The sequence below is a fragment of the Notothenia coriiceps genome, unplaced genomic scaffold, assembly GCF_000735185.1.
Source record: "Notothenia coriiceps isolate Sejong01 unplaced genomic scaffold, NC01 NC01_scaffold00037244, whole genome shotgun sequence".
NCBI lineage: Eukaryota > Metazoa > Chordata > Actinopteri > Perciformes > Nototheniidae > Notothenia > Notothenia coriiceps.
Window position 1 is genome coordinate 5,429,990 of NW_011369945.1, and position 19,067 is coordinate 5,449,056.

At 42.1% G+C, this 19,067-nt stretch overlaps 4 protein-coding genes across 5 annotated transcripts in view; 2 read left to right on the top strand and 2 right to left on the bottom strand.

Moving 5' to 3' along the window:
- The window catches only part of med12 (mediator complex subunit 12), a 39,055-nt gene extending 30,583 nt beyond the window's left edge, over nucleotides 1–8,472 (top strand). Inside the window, exons 36-38 of the mRNA XM_010794179.1 lie at nucleotides 6,881–7,153; nucleotides 7,807–7,888; nucleotides 7,984–8,472. Coding sequence (XP_010792481.1) covers nucleotides 6,881–7,153; nucleotides 7,807–7,888; nucleotides 7,984–8,021 — 393 coding nt within the window. The 3' untranslated portion in view covers nucleotides 8,022–8,472. The remainder of the gene's footprint in view (nucleotides 1–6,880; nucleotides 7,154–7,806; nucleotides 7,889–7,983) is intronic.
- Nucleotides 8,473–9,489: 1,017 nt separating this feature from the next.
- mars2 (methionyl-tRNA synthetase 2, mitochondrial) lies at nucleotides 9,490–12,787 on the bottom strand. Its single transcript, XM_010793338.1, has 3 exons — nucleotides 12,221–12,787; nucleotides 11,452–11,786; nucleotides 9,490–10,882 (listed from the first exon to the last, which is right to left on the bottom strand). Exons 1-3 carry the CDS (start codon nucleotides 12,504–12,506, stop codon nucleotides 9,710–9,712), a joined length of 1,794 nt encoding a protein of 597 aa, XP_010791640.1. The 5' UTR covers nucleotides 12,507–12,787; the 3' UTR covers nucleotides 9,490–9,709.
- Nucleotides 12,788–13,535: 748 nt separating this feature from the next.
- On the top strand, nucleotides 13,536–17,257 carry LOC104964529 (magnesium transporter NIPA2). Of its 2 annotated transcripts, none has more exons than XM_010793341.1 (6): nucleotides 13,536–13,567; nucleotides 13,858–13,990; nucleotides 14,703–14,759; nucleotides 15,073–15,163; nucleotides 15,305–15,465; nucleotides 15,560–17,257. In XM_010793341.1, the coding sequence occupies exons 2-6, from the start codon at nucleotides 13,858–13,860 to the stop codon at nucleotides 16,192–16,194; spliced, it is 1,077 nt and encodes a 358-aa protein (XP_010791643.1). In that variant the 5' UTR covers nucleotides 13,536–13,567; the 3' UTR covers nucleotides 16,195–17,257. The 2 variants fall into 2 exon arrangements, with proteins under 2 accessions (XP_010791643.1, XP_010791642.1); XM_010793340.1 differs by lacking the exon at nucleotides 13,536–13,567 and adding an exon at nucleotides 13,574–13,603.
- timm8a (translocase of inner mitochondrial membrane 8 homolog A (yeast)) lies at nucleotides 16,935–18,966 on the bottom strand. Its single transcript, XM_010793339.1, has 2 exons — nucleotides 18,699–18,966; nucleotides 16,935–17,541 (listed from the first exon to the last, which is right to left on the bottom strand). Exons 1-2 carry the CDS (start codon nucleotides 18,807–18,809, stop codon nucleotides 17,380–17,382), a joined length of 273 nt encoding a protein of 90 aa, XP_010791641.1. The 5' UTR covers nucleotides 18,810–18,966; the 3' UTR covers nucleotides 16,935–17,379.
- Nucleotides 18,967–19,067: the final 101 nt, after the last annotated feature.

Below are 19,067 nucleotides of genomic sequence, written 5' to 3' on the forward strand. Positions count from 1 at the left end.
CGCACACAACCCACCCCCACGCTCCTGATTCCTGACCTCATACATCAACAGACCAGACAACACACAGCCCATCGCCCGCACCAAACAGCAATGAGACGCCAGCATGAGCACCGAGTGTCACACATATCCGGCATATATTAACGAACATCGTCTACTGGGAGAAAATGCCAAGCTTGACAGTCACAAACACAACAACTATAACAAAACCAAAACACAAACCACCCCCTCCCCATGGCTCCTGAGAAGATACCAACGGAAGGCAAGCAAACACACCATCATTACTCGCTATAACACCCAACATCATAAAACACGACGCGCTAAATGCCAAGTAGCACTACAAGCCACCCAGTACCAAACCCAACCCAAGATCCACACACCAAGACAAGACATCCGTGAGCATATCACTATATCACAAATCAAGAAAGGCACCAACAAGCGGAGTCTCATAACCACACTTTACACCCTATCGACCCAACAGTGCTCTTCGCAGCACCCCCGACTACACCCAACCTCCCCTCATACAGAACTGAAATTAATAAGAATAAAACGGCGAGTATCACAGTAATCATAAAACATACCAACCTACCAAAAAACAATCCAAGGCCGTCCGATTACACACATGTGTAAAATTTCCCATCCAAAAACACCTAAACAAAGTCTTCTCCAGAGCCTTCACATAAACCACGAATAATTCCAAAAAACTCTATCGTTTCCAGACAAATTTCAGAGATATAAATACACAAACTTATGGAACAGCTCCAGAGATAAACAAAAGGTACCCAATTACAAGCGAAGCAAGAACGGTGTAACCCTTGACGCAATCCCCCCACGCACACCACATCAAACAAAACCCGTAGGCATCTCGTGACAAGTATAGATTTAACAACCGCGCGAACCCAAAACACAATAACAAAAGCCAACACCACACACACCAACCAAACACCCACCACCCACACACCACACACACACACACAAGCTTCCCCCAGACCAGTAATCCTATAACAAAAATATTTTCCGCTCCCGTACTACTTTGATCATTTGCTCCGCTAATAATCACATCAGATTCGAGAGACACATGACATCATATCCAGAAGAAGAGGAAACCCTCATATAATAGCAGACAAATACTATATCTATTCTAACCAAAACAACAAGACATGGACATGAGATAACAGTACATCTATAACAAACAAACAATCAAACAAGTGACATATTTTGCTTAATAGTTGGAGTACAACACAATCCTGAATCATTAGAAGCTAGGAATCAACTCTTTCCAACTGTGTAATACAGTCAAAAATGTGTCCCTTCAGGTCAAGGCAAAGCAGAGTCACCACATAGGCAATCCAAATGAGCATTGCATGAAGTGCGTTTGATGACAGAGTTCGTTGTTGGGGTCCACACAACGCTCTTTCATAATTGTTGTCCATTCAGCCAGCAGCAGCAGCCCCCCCTCGACAGGCCAACAGCCCCATGTCAGCCAAGCTACCACTATATTTTCAATCAAATCTAATTAAAAAAACAAAACAAAGACACAGAGCCGACCACGAGCCTAACTAAACGTGAAAAAATGCGCCTGAGACCACTCCAACCACCACAAAACCCCCCTCATACCCGCTTCCCAACTGCAAGGCGCGCGACCATACCGCTTTCTAAAACGAACTCCAAGAAATTGTTCTCCTCAAGACAAGAACGACAAGTCAACCACAAAGCAGAGAGGTTTGTGCGTACGACATATGGAAAATGATAATTTTAGCATATCACTCAGATAAGCCCAATGATAAAGATGAGATATCTGTTCTCTAGCCTATCAAAAAGGACATAAACCCTACACCACCCGTAATAAAATGTAGTCTACAATATTATAAAATACACCACCCAAAACGAGAAGAGATCGAAAAAAAACACAAGAGCATAAACCTCTTGAATGATGCTATAATACATACTGTATTCTGTAGTTCGCAATAACAACGCCTATGATTCTCTAATGTAGTGAACCGAGAGCGATACATACTGAAAAACAAACCAAAAAAAAAACAGTAAACCCAGAAAAAAACTGTCCATTATTAAGCTGCATTTGTTATAATACCCACTGTTACGAGAAGCGAATCCAAGACTATTGCTACTATGGCATATTGTGAGAGCCCTCTATGGTGGCCTTCCCCCAGAAAACCAAGTAGTAACATTTTACATTGTTACCAGTGCAGACATCCTAATGTATAGAACAACGATCCTACATATGAGCGAAGCACTGGAACTACCAGGAAAACTATAAGCGCATTATAGGGGGTAATAAAATGCCACAAAATCAAACACATAATAAAAAAGAGCCAACCTAGACATATCTCCAAACAGAAATATGACCCCAACCAGAAGATTATACTTCAAATCCAACCACATACAGACACACATTCGGAGACAACAATATTGTAAAACTGTAGTAAACACATATAGAGAGACTCGCGCACAGTGACATAGCCTAGGTGTGAGCTTAGCCTTTAAAGAGGAAAAATTAACAAAACCCAAACGATAGATTTTGCATATATTATCTGTCTCTCAGACACATGCGTCCTCGACAACAAGAATGACATCAATCTCACTCCTTCTTCCAAATCCACTAGACACACACACTGCCCCCAAAAAACAAACCCCAATCACAACCCCCAATAGAAGTGGGTGCCCTAAAAATCGGACTAATCAACCCAGCACCCACCCAACTCCGAATGAAAGCAGACATAAACCCAAAGCCACCACAGATAAACACGGACGCAGCAGAAACATAAGAACATCGCTCCCACCCACCAAAGCACAACCAGCAAGCCCACTCTACCTCGCCCCAACAGGTCAGTCAATAAACTGGCATAATATCTGTCATCATTATGTCCTCCCTTAGTAACAGGGCACTAGACAACTAAGTTAGAAGAACACAATACACACAGACTATCCCTATAATGACCCAAACAAAATGCAACTCACACATGAGGATTCGCTAAGCCCTTAAAAGCCTGATAATAACCTTTTTCCACAGCCAGCAGAGATCATAAATACCACGACGATCTTCTACGCCAGCACCACCATACCGACACGTACATACAGCCAACCCCACACACAGCATTGCAACAAAACCGAAACCCAAAAACACAGCGAAGAGAACCCCGCCCAGCTACCCAGCGCATCCCCTTCCCAAAAGATACATCAAAAAAACAGGAGGGATAAGCTGGCATGAAATAAGCATACAGGAAAAAAAGCAATAACCACACATGGGAGTAAAAAAAAACCAAAACACCACCACACATAGCCGATCAGCAGACCAGATAAACCAAGCGGCAGCAAGCTACACAGGGCTCAGACGGTGAGTCGGGATCCACACCACAACAATATCATATACAGCTGATAAAACCAAGAGTTACGACCATAAAACAGAGGTAGTCCTACACCAATAACACATATAACAACAAACATACTCCACCATAAGACCTCACCCAAAAAAAAAAGATGTCTGAAATAACCTTGTAATAAAATATAAAGGAAAACAATTAGCCACACAAAACCTTTCACTCCTGGTAGAGAACAAAGCCAGCATCCTAGAAATCCATATAGCTGTCCCCCTCTACACTCGACTTCCACTGTTATCATCTCCTTCAGAACACTTCAAACACATGATCGGGCAGACAGATCAGACAAATAAACCCTAACACAACAAACATAATACCGTCCAACACCAAACCCCAAAACAAACCCAACTCGATGTGCAAGACATCTATCTCAAGTAAGCCTATTTTGGCACCAACAGACCCCTATCTTTCCCCATACATCCCTCTCACAAGAATTAGCATCTTACATATTTTCGACACCCCTTTTAATCACGAAGTATATGTACTGTACCGTAATTTTCGGACTATAAGCACAACACCCGCGCCTTTTTCCACTTTTCTGACGCTGCGGCTTCCCATACCCAAAAACCCAATCCGACCACAGGAACCTGCGAGCTAAGTCTATGGAAAAATTATTTACAGCGCTAATCGCCACTAGCCGAAACGACCATACCTCCCCTTCTAAAAACTATGGATTCCCATTACCCAGCGGACTTACCCCACACCACCACCCTATATTACCACTCTATGCAGACTCACATGCGCCAGTCTCGCAGCACCCCCACACCCTCTCCTAAAGCAGCCGCGGCCCAGTAAAGAAAGCAAACCAGGCTCTGCAGGTCACACACACTGAGAAACAGACAACCGACCAAAGCCCCCGCCACATACAAAGTGGAACCGAGTGATGAACAGCAACACCCAGAGCACCCGACAACGAAAACCAGACTCTACGCCAGCGACGCGAAGCACCTAACCTCCCATATAACACACACCACAACCCCGAACTGGTTGAAAACCACTGCTGTACATCCCACACACACAGCCACCAACGCGGCCCTACCTCCACTCGACACACCCAGCAAAAAAATCACCAGTTCTAACGAATCGCAAAAAGAATGAAAGTTTGTGTGTACAATGAACGCCTCCATGTGATAACACACTACCAAAATACCCGTACACACACCCGCCCACAATTTCTCCAAAAGCTAACCACCACCTAACTGAACAAACCTACCACCACTGAAGTAACACCATTGATACTCAACTGTCACAAATCCCATGCAGAACATAATAAGAGAGAGATATTCTTCTGACAACATTGTCTATACACCAAATCAACATGAAACGCGAGTAGGTCTCTCCCTCAAAACAGACCCCAACTACTCCTACCAGTAGCCACATCAAACCCTCACGCGATGCACCAGAAACCTAAAATCTACAATACACCACTAGAGGTAAATCCAACAATTAAAACACCTAGCGCTTACAGGTAAAACAAGAATCAAGCAGCTTCCTATAAACTATTCAAAGCCCACAACAAAAAACAATACATATCAATTTACACATAGATCCCCCAAGCAGCGATCATAAATCACAGCCGCTCGCGCCTCATCTCAACATATACGCTCCCAACACAGAACACACAATTACGCGTATAAAAATAAATTGAAATAAACCCACTGACAACCTCCTTAAATCACAATAATTTAGACCCACGCCCAAATTAAAAAAACACACGACCTATTAGAGAGAAACATGAATTAAAAACGACAAGACTTACAACAACATGCCAACCACAAAATAATATAAAATTATCTAATGCATAACCACTTATATAATACCACCATTCAGATCACTAATACCGCCTACCCTAAACGCACTTGGAACACCAAACAGACCCCCAAACCCAAACTACACTACGGCAACACCCAGATTTCAGTTTTCTTCTCTTACGCTTACATCACCTGTTTACATAAACATACATACCTGCCTCTAGATAGCATCCACCCCACCAAACATAACAACCACTACGACCCTCCTACCTATAATTCATCTTCTCGCGCTCTTCTTATTAAACTATCATCCACTCCATCTCTAACATAATACTTATGACTCAGAACCCCCTCATCTCCCACAAAACGCACAACCACACCCACTCACACCAGGATCAACATATAAAGAGCCCCTGCGCGCGATGAAAGCAAGACTATAACCAAACCAGGTTGTGATGTAAAAACCAAGATCCTCCCCACCACTACTACACTACAAGAGAAACCAGAAACCTCCAGACGGCACCAAATAATCCTCGAGCGAGCCCAACACAGGCCACCCTGCGCGTCGGAGAACCCTCCAATTCTTCTCGGCAAAACAAAAATGCAAACAAAGCGAGCAGCAAAGTGGTATAATTAAAAACCAAGAGCAGCGCTCCACAGGCTAACGCCCACACACACACCAATACCTAGCCAGTAACAGCAACACAAGGAACAAGAGTCAATACTGAGAGTTATTCAGTTACCAAGAGACACAACCAACAACATCCACAAACACCTCCCTAGCATATCCTACTGAGCTTAGCTAAAAGAACTACACCGGCTACAAAAAAACATAGCATCAGCAATAAACATAAGCTCCAACATCTATATGAAAAGTAACCTCACGATCCTTGAGAATACTGCCTTAAAAGAAAAACAAACACCAAAAGCAACCCACATAAACTTCCCATAGAATCCTCCAAAGAAAAGATCCTACCCCGATTTTCCCCACACCAGAAAACCAACATCTCACAAGCCGACCTCCCATCATGCACAGTCTCCAGTTCACATACTCGGAGGAAAAAGAAAGACATAGTCCAATACCAGCATTAAGCCCAAACACAACCAACAAAACCCAACAAAAAAAAAACAAAAACACAAACCAAAACAACATCAAAGACACAATCACGCCAACAGAACTAAAACAGAAAAAAACAGCAGCAACCAACAGCGCATCAGCACCCAAAAACAAGCCGCACCAGAACTAGAGACAACAACACAGAGCAACATCCGACAACAAACCCTCGAAGCACAAACAACAACCACACAGAAAAGTACATATAACTCCTGTGCAACTAATAATCGAACCCTCACCTCCCAGCCATAGTTGTAAAAAAGCAACCAAGCGGTCAAACCTCAAATAGCCCACCAACCAGCACACCGCCCCATCGCCCGAAAATGCCTCTTCTTCACAACCCCACTCACTCTTGCATAGCCCACACCCACTGGCGTCTTCTCTACTATCCCCGGGAGAGAGCTAAAAATATCCACAGGTTCAAACTTCCCTTTTATAGGAACCATCTGCAAACCTGAATAAGGAGGCCGTCGGTGTGTGTACACACTTTGTGAATTCGTCCCTCGCCAGGCTACCCGTGTTTTAACCTAGCGCCCTCTACCACAAGAAGAAATCCAAAGAAAAAACAGAGAAAGTCTTTATCTCAGAACCTAACAATTGATTGTTTCCTGTTTTTACAGCAGCAGCAAGCCCAACAAGCTCAACAACAGCAACAGCAGCAGCAGCAACAACAACAACAACAGCAACAACAACAACAGCAGCAGCAACAACAACAACAACAACAGCAGCAACAGGTCCAGCCCCAGCAGGTTCCTCCTCAACAGCAGGTTGCTCAGCAGCAGCAGCAGCAACAACAACAACAACAACAGCAGCAGGTGGCAGCGGGACCACCTCCAAGCCAGCAGCAGAACCCGGGCCTGGGCATGCAGCCTCTGCCCCCCCAACAACCCATGGTAGGTCCAATCTGGAGGACGGGACTTTCATTAGTGCAGTTGTTGGTAGTATGATAGTATAAGGAGTTTTGTGATCCTTGTGAAAATGTTTAGTATTGTCTGGCACAGAATGTTCTTACTACACTGTTATTGTAGAAATCAGTTGGCTGTTTTGCATGTTTTAGTCAATTAACAAATGTGTAATAATCAATGTGTACCTTTTTTCTTTTTGTGTGGGTTTAGCTTAGGTTTCTTGTGTCCAGGGAACAACCATACTGTATATATTGTTCTACTTTTTAAAAGATCAACTTGATAAAACAAAGCACAATATGATGCTTTAATCTCTGTGGGGAAACATAGTACATTTACCATTTTGGGATCATTCTGGAGGCTTCCTGGTTCATTAAAGACATTTTAACATTTGACACCGCTACAAATGTTGAAGGTCTACATCTACAACATGTATGGCTTGTACTTGTAGACATGATTTTTTTAAAAGCCAGCTGTTAAAAATGTACCATTAGATGTTTGATGAAAACTGCAACTTGTTGAAGATAGTGTGCTACAAAACTTTGGAAATCATTTAGCATAACTTGTGTATATGTGCAACTAGTAGGTAATGGGAGAAAATGTCAGAAATGGCCTCTATAACAATGTGTGTATCTCTCTTTCAGTTCCCACGACAGGGAATGCAGCAGACTCAGCAGCAGCAGCAGACTGCCGCTCTGGTCCGACAGCTGCAACAGCAACTTTCAAGTAAGTCAGAAACGTTCAAATCTCATTGTCTCCATCGCTGTGTAATATGAGCAACAGATTTAAGGTTTATAATAAAACCTTTCTTCTTTTTTCAGATACAACACCAGGACAGGGCGCCAATTCATATTACTGATCGTGCGTGTTCCTAGTAGTATGTGAAGAATAGGCCCTTATTATGTGAAGAGGCCCTGCTCGTAGATTGGCAGATGAATGTGTCCAGTCCCGTGTAGGTTGTTAGGCGGGGAGACTGTTTGAGGCACAAAGGACCATGAAACCACATCCCTTCTCCACAAGTGATGTCAGCGATCAGAAAATATCTTGACTTCAGTCGTGTAATTATGGATTATCAAAGGAGGGATCCTGCTCTGAAGTAAACAGATAATGGTAATAATGGAAAAGTCTATGTAAAAAAGTACCAGAAATTATAAGAATAATGCAATTTTTTTATTTTATTTCAATTTGTACAATTTTTTCAGTTTCGTGTATTTCTCATTAAAAAATCATGTCAGTTTTTATGTCCTATACTTGTGTTAGCTGCCTGTTTACTCTATATAAAAACAGTCAATGGACTCTTGCAGGATAAAGTTGGGATGAAAGGATTTGTTCTGATAAGTATCTTGAAAGGAAAAATACTTGAATAACTTACATTTTTTGTTGAGACATTGATCCCATAACTTAAAGGTCCCATGTCATTCTTTTCTGGTTATTATCCGTCCCCTTGTGTGTTATGTAGCTTTTTATGCATGTAAACGGTCTGCAGAGTCACAAACCCTCAAAGTACACCCTGTAGCGAGTAAAACTCTAACACAGAAAAGACCTGTCTATGCTGCCTCAGAACGCCTCGTTGGAGATTTCTCTTTTTCTTCCTGGGTACAGTGACGTGCCCATACCCAAATGGACCAATCCGTGGAGCCGTTATGTTAAGTCCGTGGATTGGTAAATTTGGACCAATCCATGGACTTAACGTAACGGCTCCATGGATTGGTAGAAGTAAACCTAAAAAGATATAAACACAGAAAAGACCTGTCAATGCTGCCTCAGAACGCCTCGTTGGAGATTTCTCTTTTTCTTCCTGGGTACAGGGACGTGCCCATACCCAAATGGACCCATTGGTCCAAATGGACCAATCCGTGGAGCCGTTACGTTAAATCCGTGGATTGGTAAATTTGGACCAATCCATGGACTTAACGTAACGGCTCCATGGATTGGTCCATTTGGCGGACTTCCTCACACACACTCAATCTTTTCTCAGCTGCAGCTCCGATGATTTCTCCTCCCTGAGACGGCGGGAAGCGGCGAGGCTGTGAGTCGTTGTGTGAGCACACACACAAACTCCCAGCCAGGCTGTGGTGTGTGTTCGGTCCCGGTTTCGCTGTGTCTCGCAGACAGCCACGTTTAGTTAGGACAGAGAGTGAATACACATACTATACAGAGATCCTGTATGAGAAACCAATGCGAATCTGAGTATACCTCAACAATGGAATTATGATCAGTAGGAATGGCCATGACATGGGACCTTTAAATTAAGGTTATAAACCGGCAACTGAAGAGTCTTCCGAAAAAGAAGTTTATATCTTTTTAGGTTTACTTCTATCCTTTGCAGACATTTGACTTGACATAAAGAAGTCATAAGCACAGGTGTCATTTATAACATTAACAATGGTGCAATTTTTTTTTTAAGTGTCCCAGCAAGCCAGTGCAACTGCCCGCATGCACAATACCAGGGCCCAGAAAACGAAGCAGATATATACTATCAACAGCCACAGAAGTTGTATTTCTTTATTGATTAAATCCGTACAGGAAATAAAACTGTTCCTCATTTCACTTTTTAGCCTTCTTTGTTTTCTTAGGGTTTTGTTTATCTATATCCAGATTTTCCAAGCGAGTAAAAAGCACTCCAGTGTCAGATCCTAGCACTCTCCCTTCAAACGGACAGTTCATTCCCCTAATCTTTGGCAGGAAGTTCACATCAGCCAAGCCCCTCTCGTCTGGTTGCACCCCGAGTCTGGAGAGCAGTTTGTCAGAAATCTCCGGCACTACAGGCTGGAGGAGTGTGCCATACATCCTCAGGCATTCGAAGGAGACATGGATGATGGTGTCGAGCCAGCGCTGGTCTCTAATGTCACTCCTCTCCAGCTTCCAAGGTGCATGGCGCTGAACAAACCTGTTGGTCTGCCTCACACAGGCACTGATGGCCTCCAGAGCTTTGAAAACATGCATGCTCTCATAGTGCTGCTCCACCACAGCAGGGAGGTTTTTCACAGCCTCCAACATGTGGTAGTCTTCACCCACAGCCCTGCCTCCCTGTTCACTTGGAAAGGACTGAGGGAAGAAGGCAGTGTAGACCTGAGCTGGGTTTAGAGCTGGAGCTGTGCAGCGGTTCAGAAGACCGCCCAGAGAATCAGCCAGCTCTGCGTTTAGCAACTTGAAAGCTTTGTCGTCTGTGTAGTCACTGTCCGAGTCTGGGACACCCTGACGCAGAAGAAAGTACCGCATACCATCAGTTGTGAACTGTTTTGAGCGCTCAAGAGGGTCCACCACATTACCCAAACTTTTAGACATTTTCTTTCCTCCTACGGTCCAGTGAGAGTGCACGTAGATTGTTTGTGGCAGCGGCAGTCCAGCTCCGAGAAGAAAAGCTGGCCAGTAGACGGCATGGAATTTTAAGATGTCTTTTCCAACTATGTGGTGGGCCACGTTCCACCATTGGTTGTGTTTATCTGGATAGCCAGCCACAGTGAGGTAGTTCACAAGAGCATCTAGCCACACATAGATGGTTTGTTCAGCATCACCTGGGACCGGGATGCCCCACTGAAGGCGGCTTCTCTGGCGGGACACTGAAAGGTCAGGAAGGTCCTCCTGCAGCCACTTGAGGACAACCTGGTAGAAAAGCTCAGGCTGTATGGCCCGGGGATTTCCTTTGAGCCAGTCGAGCAGCTGAGAGCGAAACGCAGACAGACGGAACATGTAGTTCTCCTCTTTCATCCACTCCACCTGCAAAATAATGGAGATTTGGTTGAAGTTCTCTTGATGGAGTAAAACTGACCATTTTCTGGAGGTGTGATTTGATTTCTACCTAAATAAATACGTCCACATTTGAGTTATTATACTTTTTATTTTACCAAGATAAAGATACCGGGCCACGCTACATAGTGGGTTCTGAGGTGCTGGTAGGCAGATTTAGCTTTGTATAGAGGCAAGCTAGTTTATACTTCTTCCAAGTTTATGACACAGAGGAAAGATTGTAAAACAAGAACGCTCAAAATCATTATACCAGAGTGAGGAGTTTAATTCCCTTTAACAAAATAGAAAAATATATATACATGGGAATTCGACTTATTAAATAGCAATAGATGTTTTTGTCTTAGCCAACACTCAAAGCACTTTTCTGTAAGACCCTGCCTGCCTGGTTAACACCGTAATATTTCAACCCCATGCCCATATTCTGTTTATTGCAGTCTTAAAGCCAAGACCTAAGTGTGTTAGATCTGCAGAGCTCTCCTTTTCATTCATCTCCACTAAAATCACACTCATGCCATCATCCCAATTTAGCTCCAAACTACCTTGTGGCCACTCTCCAGCGATACTTTGATCTCATTCCCTGATGAGTCCACAGCGTCCCCGACCTGCAACGCCGTGAGGAAGCTTTCATCTTGGGTGGAGTACCAGCCTTCATAACTGCCCTTGTAGATGAGCCCTTTGTTCCAGAGCACTGACCAGAAGTGTTTCACAGCCTGATGGTGTCTCTGCTCAGTGGTTCTTATGTAGTCTGTATACGATATGTTGCAGCTGTTGAAGAGATGTTTGAATCTCTCAGACACATCGGTGCAAAATGTCAGGGGATCCTTTCCTGCAGCTTCAGCAGCTAGTTGGATTTTCAAGCCGTGTTCATCTGTGCCTAAAATGCAAAATAATGGGGAATATTATTATTGATTGCTTGGTAAATCATTAAGACTATGAAATGTCAAGAAGATGTGTGCCCATTTGAATGTCCCAGAGTACAAGAGGATGTCTTCAAATTGTCTGCTTTTTCTGACAAACAGTCGCAAACCCCAAATAATTCTTTTTTGAAAAATCCAACTAAAAAAATCACTTTCTTTTAGGATAAATCAAAAATACTATATATTCTCTACCAGGTGCAAACTAATCTTCACTAAGGAATAAGAAATGGCATAAATGCACATACATAATAGTGCACAGACATTATATATAAGTTTTAGTATAATGTAGAAATGTATAAAACAGGACTTGTTATCAATAGCATCAACGTTTAAATACCAGTCCAATAAATACTGTTAAATAATCATTTATTTTGGACAATGGAGGATTTACCTGTTGCAAACTTTGAGTTGAAGCCCTGCAGTAGCTTGTACCTGTGTAAGCAGTCAGCTATCACAGCTGAATACAAGTGTCCTAAATGAGGAGAGGCATTGACATAGAAGATGGGGGTCGTTATGTAGTAACTCCTGTCGTCTTTGCAGGAAACAGTGCTTGAATTTCTCAACACAGAGATCGTCTGATGCCTGTATAGAGCTGAAACCGATGAGACAAATGCACTTTGTTGCAGTCTGTGAATAGCCTTACAGCTTCTAGTGACAAGCAGAAAAGGGGTCCTCATCTTTGGAAAGCATGCGATTTTCACGTGTAGAAAACCAAACGAGTGAAGAAATTATTTGGTATGTGCTAGCCATTCGTTTAGCTAGCTACAATGTGACGTTTTTCGCACTAAAACAGATCATCTGAGAAACACAACAACTGTCGGGACAAATACTGGTAGTCCTAGTTAATGTTACCGATTCATTTTTACAGGAATCATTCAATGCAAGGCTTCATACCAAAAGCATAAGAGTTTTGCTCGCTTGTCAAGGTTAGCTCTTCTTCCGGTTTCTATAAACGAAAATCCCTCGCCCAATCAAAACACGTTATAGTGCGCAACGATCACCAACCACCAATCAGATTGCGAGGGCTCACTTTGCATCATTCTGCTGATTGCTCAACCTTACTTTTTCAGATGTTACATTAGATATATAGATAGAATCGGAGGGATGAAACCCTCTTTAATGGTCACACATGCAGAACACACAGTGACATTTGATTTCACATTCAGCCAACCTACAGCAGTTTTAGGAGACAATCATTAAGACAGAATTAAGCCCATGGGTGCGCACATTTGAAGGAACAGGGGAAGGTCCTTTTCTTAAAATAAATGTATAGGAATAGTACAACAATTGTAGAACAGTGACATAATGAATATCCCACTGTTATGTGTGCTGGGTGAGCAAATACTTCTCCATATTCGCCAAGGGTAGTATCAGGCACCAATTACTTTATGATAGGGTAAGGCAGGGCAACAGACTAGTTGACTAGTGCAAAAAGTGCAAATTCCAAAAAAAGGCAATTTATTTTCATCATCTGCTATAGCAGACTAAATACACACATGGGTAGTGTATATAACAGCAGTAACAGTAACGGCAGTAACTTATATTATGTCTACAAAACTAACGTAAACCTCCATCATAATACAAATGGATGGAATGTGCATGGAGACGCTAACGGGGCTCGAAGGGGCGGGACCTGGCACGCGGCTCTGCAAGACACAAAGCCACGCCCATCTTCATGGAAGTTTTGAGGAAGTCCCGTGACGGCCAGCCAATCAGCTGCTCCACCTCCTGATGTCAGGTAAGGACGACGAATGGGGTTGAAGTGACAACAGCGGTAAAACATTAAACAAACTGTCATTTTAAGCGGCATTTTAATATGGTATTAAAGTGAATAAGTAAAACAATAAGTCAGGTTAGTCGCTCGTTATAATTGTCATGGTATCTCTCGCCGTCTTCAGTTTTAACATCGTTGAAAGTCAGTGAGACTGAGTCAGCCCATCATGTGATGTTAACCATCGGGTGGCTTCCGTTGCTCCTCTACTAAATGAAAACAGTTATTTACGAAAGCAACACTGTATTCTTTTTCAGATGGACGGGAACCGTAAGGATTTTTACATCGGTCTCTCTCTGGCCGTGAGCTCCAGTTTTTTCATCGGTACAAGTTTCATCCTAAAGAAGAAAGGCCTGCTGCGATTGGCCAGCAAGGGTTCAACGCGAGCAGGTACTGTGATCTTTATCAAAATTCAACACAACTTTATTTATAAATGTTTTGGGTGAGAGTACCATTATGGTGGTTTGATAACTCATTGTATGCAGTGCGGAAGTGCCACGGTGAAAAGTAAAAATGATCAGAGAAGTAGTACAAACCATGTCCAAAACTTCTCTATAACTAGACTCAACTAACTCATGACTGTTGAAAGTTGCTCTGACTGATAAAGGGCAACTCATGTAACTCTTGCAAAAACTACGATTAGCCTATGAGAAACTGTTGTTCAGGCTCTTACATTGGTTGTGAAATTATATTAATATCAAAAGTGCTATTTGTTTAAGATTTGTTTTGTTTTATATTTGTGTTGATATATATTGTTGTATATACTTTGCTATCCAAATGATGGTCACCCGCAAGGACAAGGGTGTAGGAGGGTTACAATTATGTGTTATCTATTCAAACATTCAAATGTCTGTATTCTTGTGATGTAAAACTTAACTAAATGTGTTGTTTTTTAAGTAAAATTAAAGCAATAATAATGTCGAAGAACTGCCCCTGTCAGTGTCACTAGCCTTAAGGGTTGACTTTCCTTGAGATATGAAGTGTGTTTATTGTTTAGGAAGCTAATTACCCTCTAACATTGAATCAGTTAGAATATATTTTATGTAAGAAACTTACATTTTGATACGAAATGTACTTCAGCTTTGTTTTCTGTATCTCACAGGTCAAGGGGGGTATGCTTACCTGAAGGAATGGCTATGGTGGGCAGGACTGATTTCACGTAAGTGAACAATTGACAAACTTAGTTCTGCAAAATGTGTGATAGTGTCAGCTGCTATATGTCGCTTGCTTGTTAACACCAGCCATGGCTAGAAACATTGTGGTCTTTGTCTTTCAAAGTGGAAATGAGGCTGTTGTGGGTTTGGTATTTTTGCTGGCGACGTTGCTGTTGATGCAGCGCCCACACTATCTTTGAAGCACACATTCCTACAAAGAGCACATTTGCACGTGGGTTGAAAGACAATACTCTTTTCAACCTTAAACCACCATCGGCTATAAATGTGTTAACACTGATGGTCATGTTTATATTCTAGTGGGAACTGGAGAGGGTGCCAACTTTGCTGCATATGCATTTGCTCCGGCCACACTGGTGACTCCTCTTGGTGCATTGAGTGTACTTGTAAGGTGATTGTTTTTTTCTTGTTGCAATTTTTCATGGCACTGATGAATCAGATACTTCTATTTATCCCTGGACTGATCTTTTTAATGTGTAGTTTCAAATGTGTGTTAACTCTCTGTGTCTTCGTAATTTGTTTTACCTTACAGTGCGGTGCTCTCCTCTTACTTTCTGAATGAGAGGCTGAATGTGCATGGGAAGATCGGCTGTTTGCTGTGCATCTTGGGCTCCACAGTGATGGTGATCCATGCCCCACAGGAAGAGGAGGTTGTCTCCCTCAGTGCTATGGCTGAGAAGCTCAAAGACCCAGGTAGGCCCAGCCCTTCATCAGCGTGATCTCATTAACCATGGTGTGACAGATTGTCTTTTCAGGGTACTAACTCATTCTTGAATGCTCCCACTAGGATTCATTGCGTTTGCTGTGTGCGTTGTTGGAAGCAGCCTGGTTCTTATCTTTGCCGTGGCTCCGCGGTTTGGACAGAAGAATGTGCTGGTCTACATCCTGATCTGCTCTGTGATTGGCTCCCTGTCTGTGTCTTGTGTCAAGGGCCTGGGCATTGGCATTAAGGAGCTGTTTGCTGGGACAGCAGTGCTGAAGGAACCCCTGTTCTGGTCCTTACTCATCTGCCTGGTAATCTGTGTCAGCGTTCAAATCAGTTACCTGAACAAAGCCCTCGACATCTTCAACACCTCCCTTGTCATTCCCATCTACTACGTCTTCTTTACCACCTCCGTCATGGCCTGCTCAGCCATTCTCTTCAAGGAGTGGTTGAGAATGACCACTGACGGAGCAGTTGGAACAATCAGTGGGTTCCTCACAATCATTTTTGGGATCTTCCTCCTCCATGCCTTTAAAGACATTGTATTTAGTTTTGATTCCCTCCCACTCTTCCTGAGGAAGGGTCCTCAGGGCTGTCCATGGGGGCCCCAGCCTTATGTGGCTCTTCCCAGCCACGACACACAAGCAGAGGATGAGGTAACACTGCCCAGAGAGGGAAGCTCTAAGGGGGGGTGGGGTACGCACCAGAGAGCTCCTTAAGGAGGATAGTCTTTCCACTATTGATAAAAAATGCTTATAACAATCCTAAAGCTTTACTGCACATCACAGCCACACAATGTGAGAAATGAGTTACTAATAGTCATGTTATAGTTTTACATAATGCAGTATGCACTGGATGAACATAGTTGCCTTAAGTGAGAATATTACTCTTGTCAGCACACTGTATTTTATATTAAATGTTTCTTAGTTGAACATGATGGTACATTCACATCTTTAGTAAAAAAAAAAAGCCAGATAGAATTATGATCTGAAGTATAATGTAGGTTTTAGCTAATTTGTTGCACTGCTCTGTACATTTTTTATTGTTTTTAGTATATTAAATTAAAAAAGAATGAACATTGAATAGCCTGCATAAACCAAGTGTGCCTTGCTACCGTAAACAATAACCGTATTCATAGGTTAACACTTTTAAATAAGCATATATTGCTTACACATTTTTTATTTGTAGACAATGCAAAAGCAGGAACCAAAACTACCCTGAATGCATTTCAATCATCCGTTGATGAAGTTTGAGTAATACTTTGACCTGTTACTGTAATACCTCATTATTGTACAAACTGGACCAAAGAATGTTTTTTTCCCCTGTGTGGATTAACTTCCAGCATGTGCCAAGCTTTTACATATCTATGATGTAAGAGAACTTTGTGTGTTTCATAATGCAGATTAAAAACACAGCTACAACATGACTTGACTCAGTGTTTCCAAAAGATAAGACAAGATGATTTGGCATTATGTTTATTGCATATGTACAATCCAGAACCTCATGCCTTTAGGGTCAAGACATCTGTTACTTCTCTTAAATTACAGCAGGTTGTGTGTTGAGTCCTTGTGGTTTTCAAAATCAGACAGGTGAGTCTGAATGTCCTCGTGATGCATCCGACTATCTACAGTCGCCCACATTCAAGCTCAGTATCCCAGTTTAACCAGAGGCCTGGAAAACAGAACATGAGGTCACTGCTAGCAATAGATCACAATCTGAGCATGTTGCCTTAAACTCTAAACTTCTGCATCCATACGTTTTGTTAATCTGAGGCACTTGTAAGAAATGTAACATTTATTGTTTTTCCTTTTTCCAGTTGAACAATAAGTTCATTTCAGACGGCGGTGTCAGCCTCTTCATGGAGCCGGGGTCACGTGCATGTGTCTCATCATTCCAGACAGTTTTTATTCCAACATGCTCTCAGAGTATGAGCCCTTGCTCTTTTGAGTCTGTTCCAGCCTATTTAGGATGAACTGGCTGGTGTCTATAAACCGCTCCACGCAGTTAACGAAGCACATTTCTGTCCTGGAGTCCAGTTTTGGACCGGGCTTATCCATACATTTGTCCTGGAGACAGAGAGACAAATTAAAGCAATGTGCAACAAATGATGCAAGGTTTATCACAAATAGTATACATCACAGTTATCAGAAGTGGTGTAACACACTTAACATTAAGAAGGGATTATCTTGCATTAGTGCATTTCCCCAGCACCTATCTCTGTCCATTTTTTATTGTACCAAAACGCTCCAACTACTAACGAGGGGGAGTTCACACATACACTGGCGAAAAACAAGGCTTTTTCTTATAGGTTTTGCATCAAACAACCTTAGAGACATACATCTTATGATATTCACAAAATACTTCCCACAAACGTGTAAATATCTATGGGTAAGATTGGAGAAATTATGATTTGTCTGTTTTATCATTGCCTATTATGTATAACATTTTGGAAAGACTGGTCTTGATTTAAGCTTAATAGAAATTAAAAGTTTACATACAAAAAGCTGAATTTCTTAATTCAACACCATATTTGAAGTGGTTTTTCACTTAAACTGAATGATATTTAGGTCTTTTAAATTTGAAACAAATAACGAAAGCATGTCGGTCATTGGCAACAAATATTCAGATCTTTATCTGAAGAAGTTTTTCACCCTTGTAGGTTTTTCTCTTGTATTTTTATAACGTTCTCAAGCAGCTAACTTTTGTTTCTTTATTACCTGAACTGACTGCCTGTTTACTTTCAGTCCAGTATCATAACATGTTTACAATGGACGTAGAAAACGTTTAAATTCAACTTGTCCACACTTCTCCTTCTCCGTTGCACTGACGTTAGCTACAGCAGGCCGGGGGAGTGACCGTGGCTCTCCAGGGTAATGTTATTCAATATTGTTGTCTAACTAATATTTATTAGTTACACACAAATAGTACACACTTCTAAGATCACGGCGACATTTGAAGATAAAACCTGCAGCATCGTAAAAAGTTAGAAACGCTTATGTTTCACATGCTGTGCAGGGAGAGCTATTTGACTGAAACCCGGGGAGACATGGAGTGCACTGGGTCACAAATGTGGCATGAAGTACATTTCAGGACAATATTGACAAAACTAATAAAACACATACTTTAATGTCGACATTAGACAGGCTATCTAACAGTTGTAGCTACAGACAATATGTAAAAAGTTAATTGCAGAGCTGCACTGCTAGCTTAAAGCTGATCTTACCCAGCAAACCTCAGTCATCTGATGCACCAGCTGCTGAAATCTTTGTTTCTGAGTCTCGATTTCGATGAAATGCTGAAGCTGAGGGTCCGCTGTAGCTCCCTGGCTGTTCATATTTCCCTAAAAACCGGCCGTACGAGCAATATTTATCCAAATATGTAAGCCTTGTGGCTCTGTTGCTGACCTTCACGTGTATGTATGGACGACAGGATGTAAGAATTACTTCAACCAATCACAGAGCACGTTTTCAGGTGATTGTCGTCATCATTCAAGCGTCATTTTTCATAACGGCCATTTTCAATAAATTACCCTTTGGTTTATTAAACAAATAATACCACTTTATCTGACAGTATTATTGCTATTTTGGATTAT

Bases quoted from the DNA above. Each gene is read 5' to 3' on its own strand.
- mars2 (XM_010793338.1), bottom strand. From the start codon at position 12,506: ATGAGGACCCCTTTTCTGCTTGTCACTAGAAGCTGTAAGGCTATTCAC. The intron at 11,787-12,220 runs GTAAATCCTCCA...TTTGCATTTTAG, and splicing joins CAACTCAAAGTTTGCAACAG to GCACAGATGAACACGGCTTG. The intron at 10,883-11,451 runs GTAGTTTGGAGC...ATTATTTTGCAG, and splicing joins CGCTGGAGAGTGGCCACAAG to GTGGAGTGGATGAAAGAGGA.
- LOC104964529 (XM_010793341.1), top strand. From the start codon at position 13,858: ATGGACGGGAACCGTAAGGATTTTTACATCGGTCTCTCTCTGGCCGTG. The intron at 14,760-15,072 runs GTAAGTGAACAA...TTTATATTCTAG, and splicing joins GTGGGCAGGACTGATTTCAC to TGGGAACTGGAGAGGGTGCC. The intron at 15,466-15,559 runs GTAGGCCCAGCC...TGCTCCCACTAG, and splicing joins TGAGAAGCTCAAAGACCCAG to GATTCATTGCGTTTGCTGTG.
- timm8a (XM_010793339.1), bottom strand. From the start codon at position 18,809: ATGAACAGCCAGGGAGCTACAGCGGACCCTCAGCTTCAGCATTTCATC. The intron at 17,542-18,698 runs GTAAGATCAGCT...CTCTGTCTCCAG, and splicing joins AGATGACTGAGGTTTGCTGG to GACAAATGTATGGATAAGCC.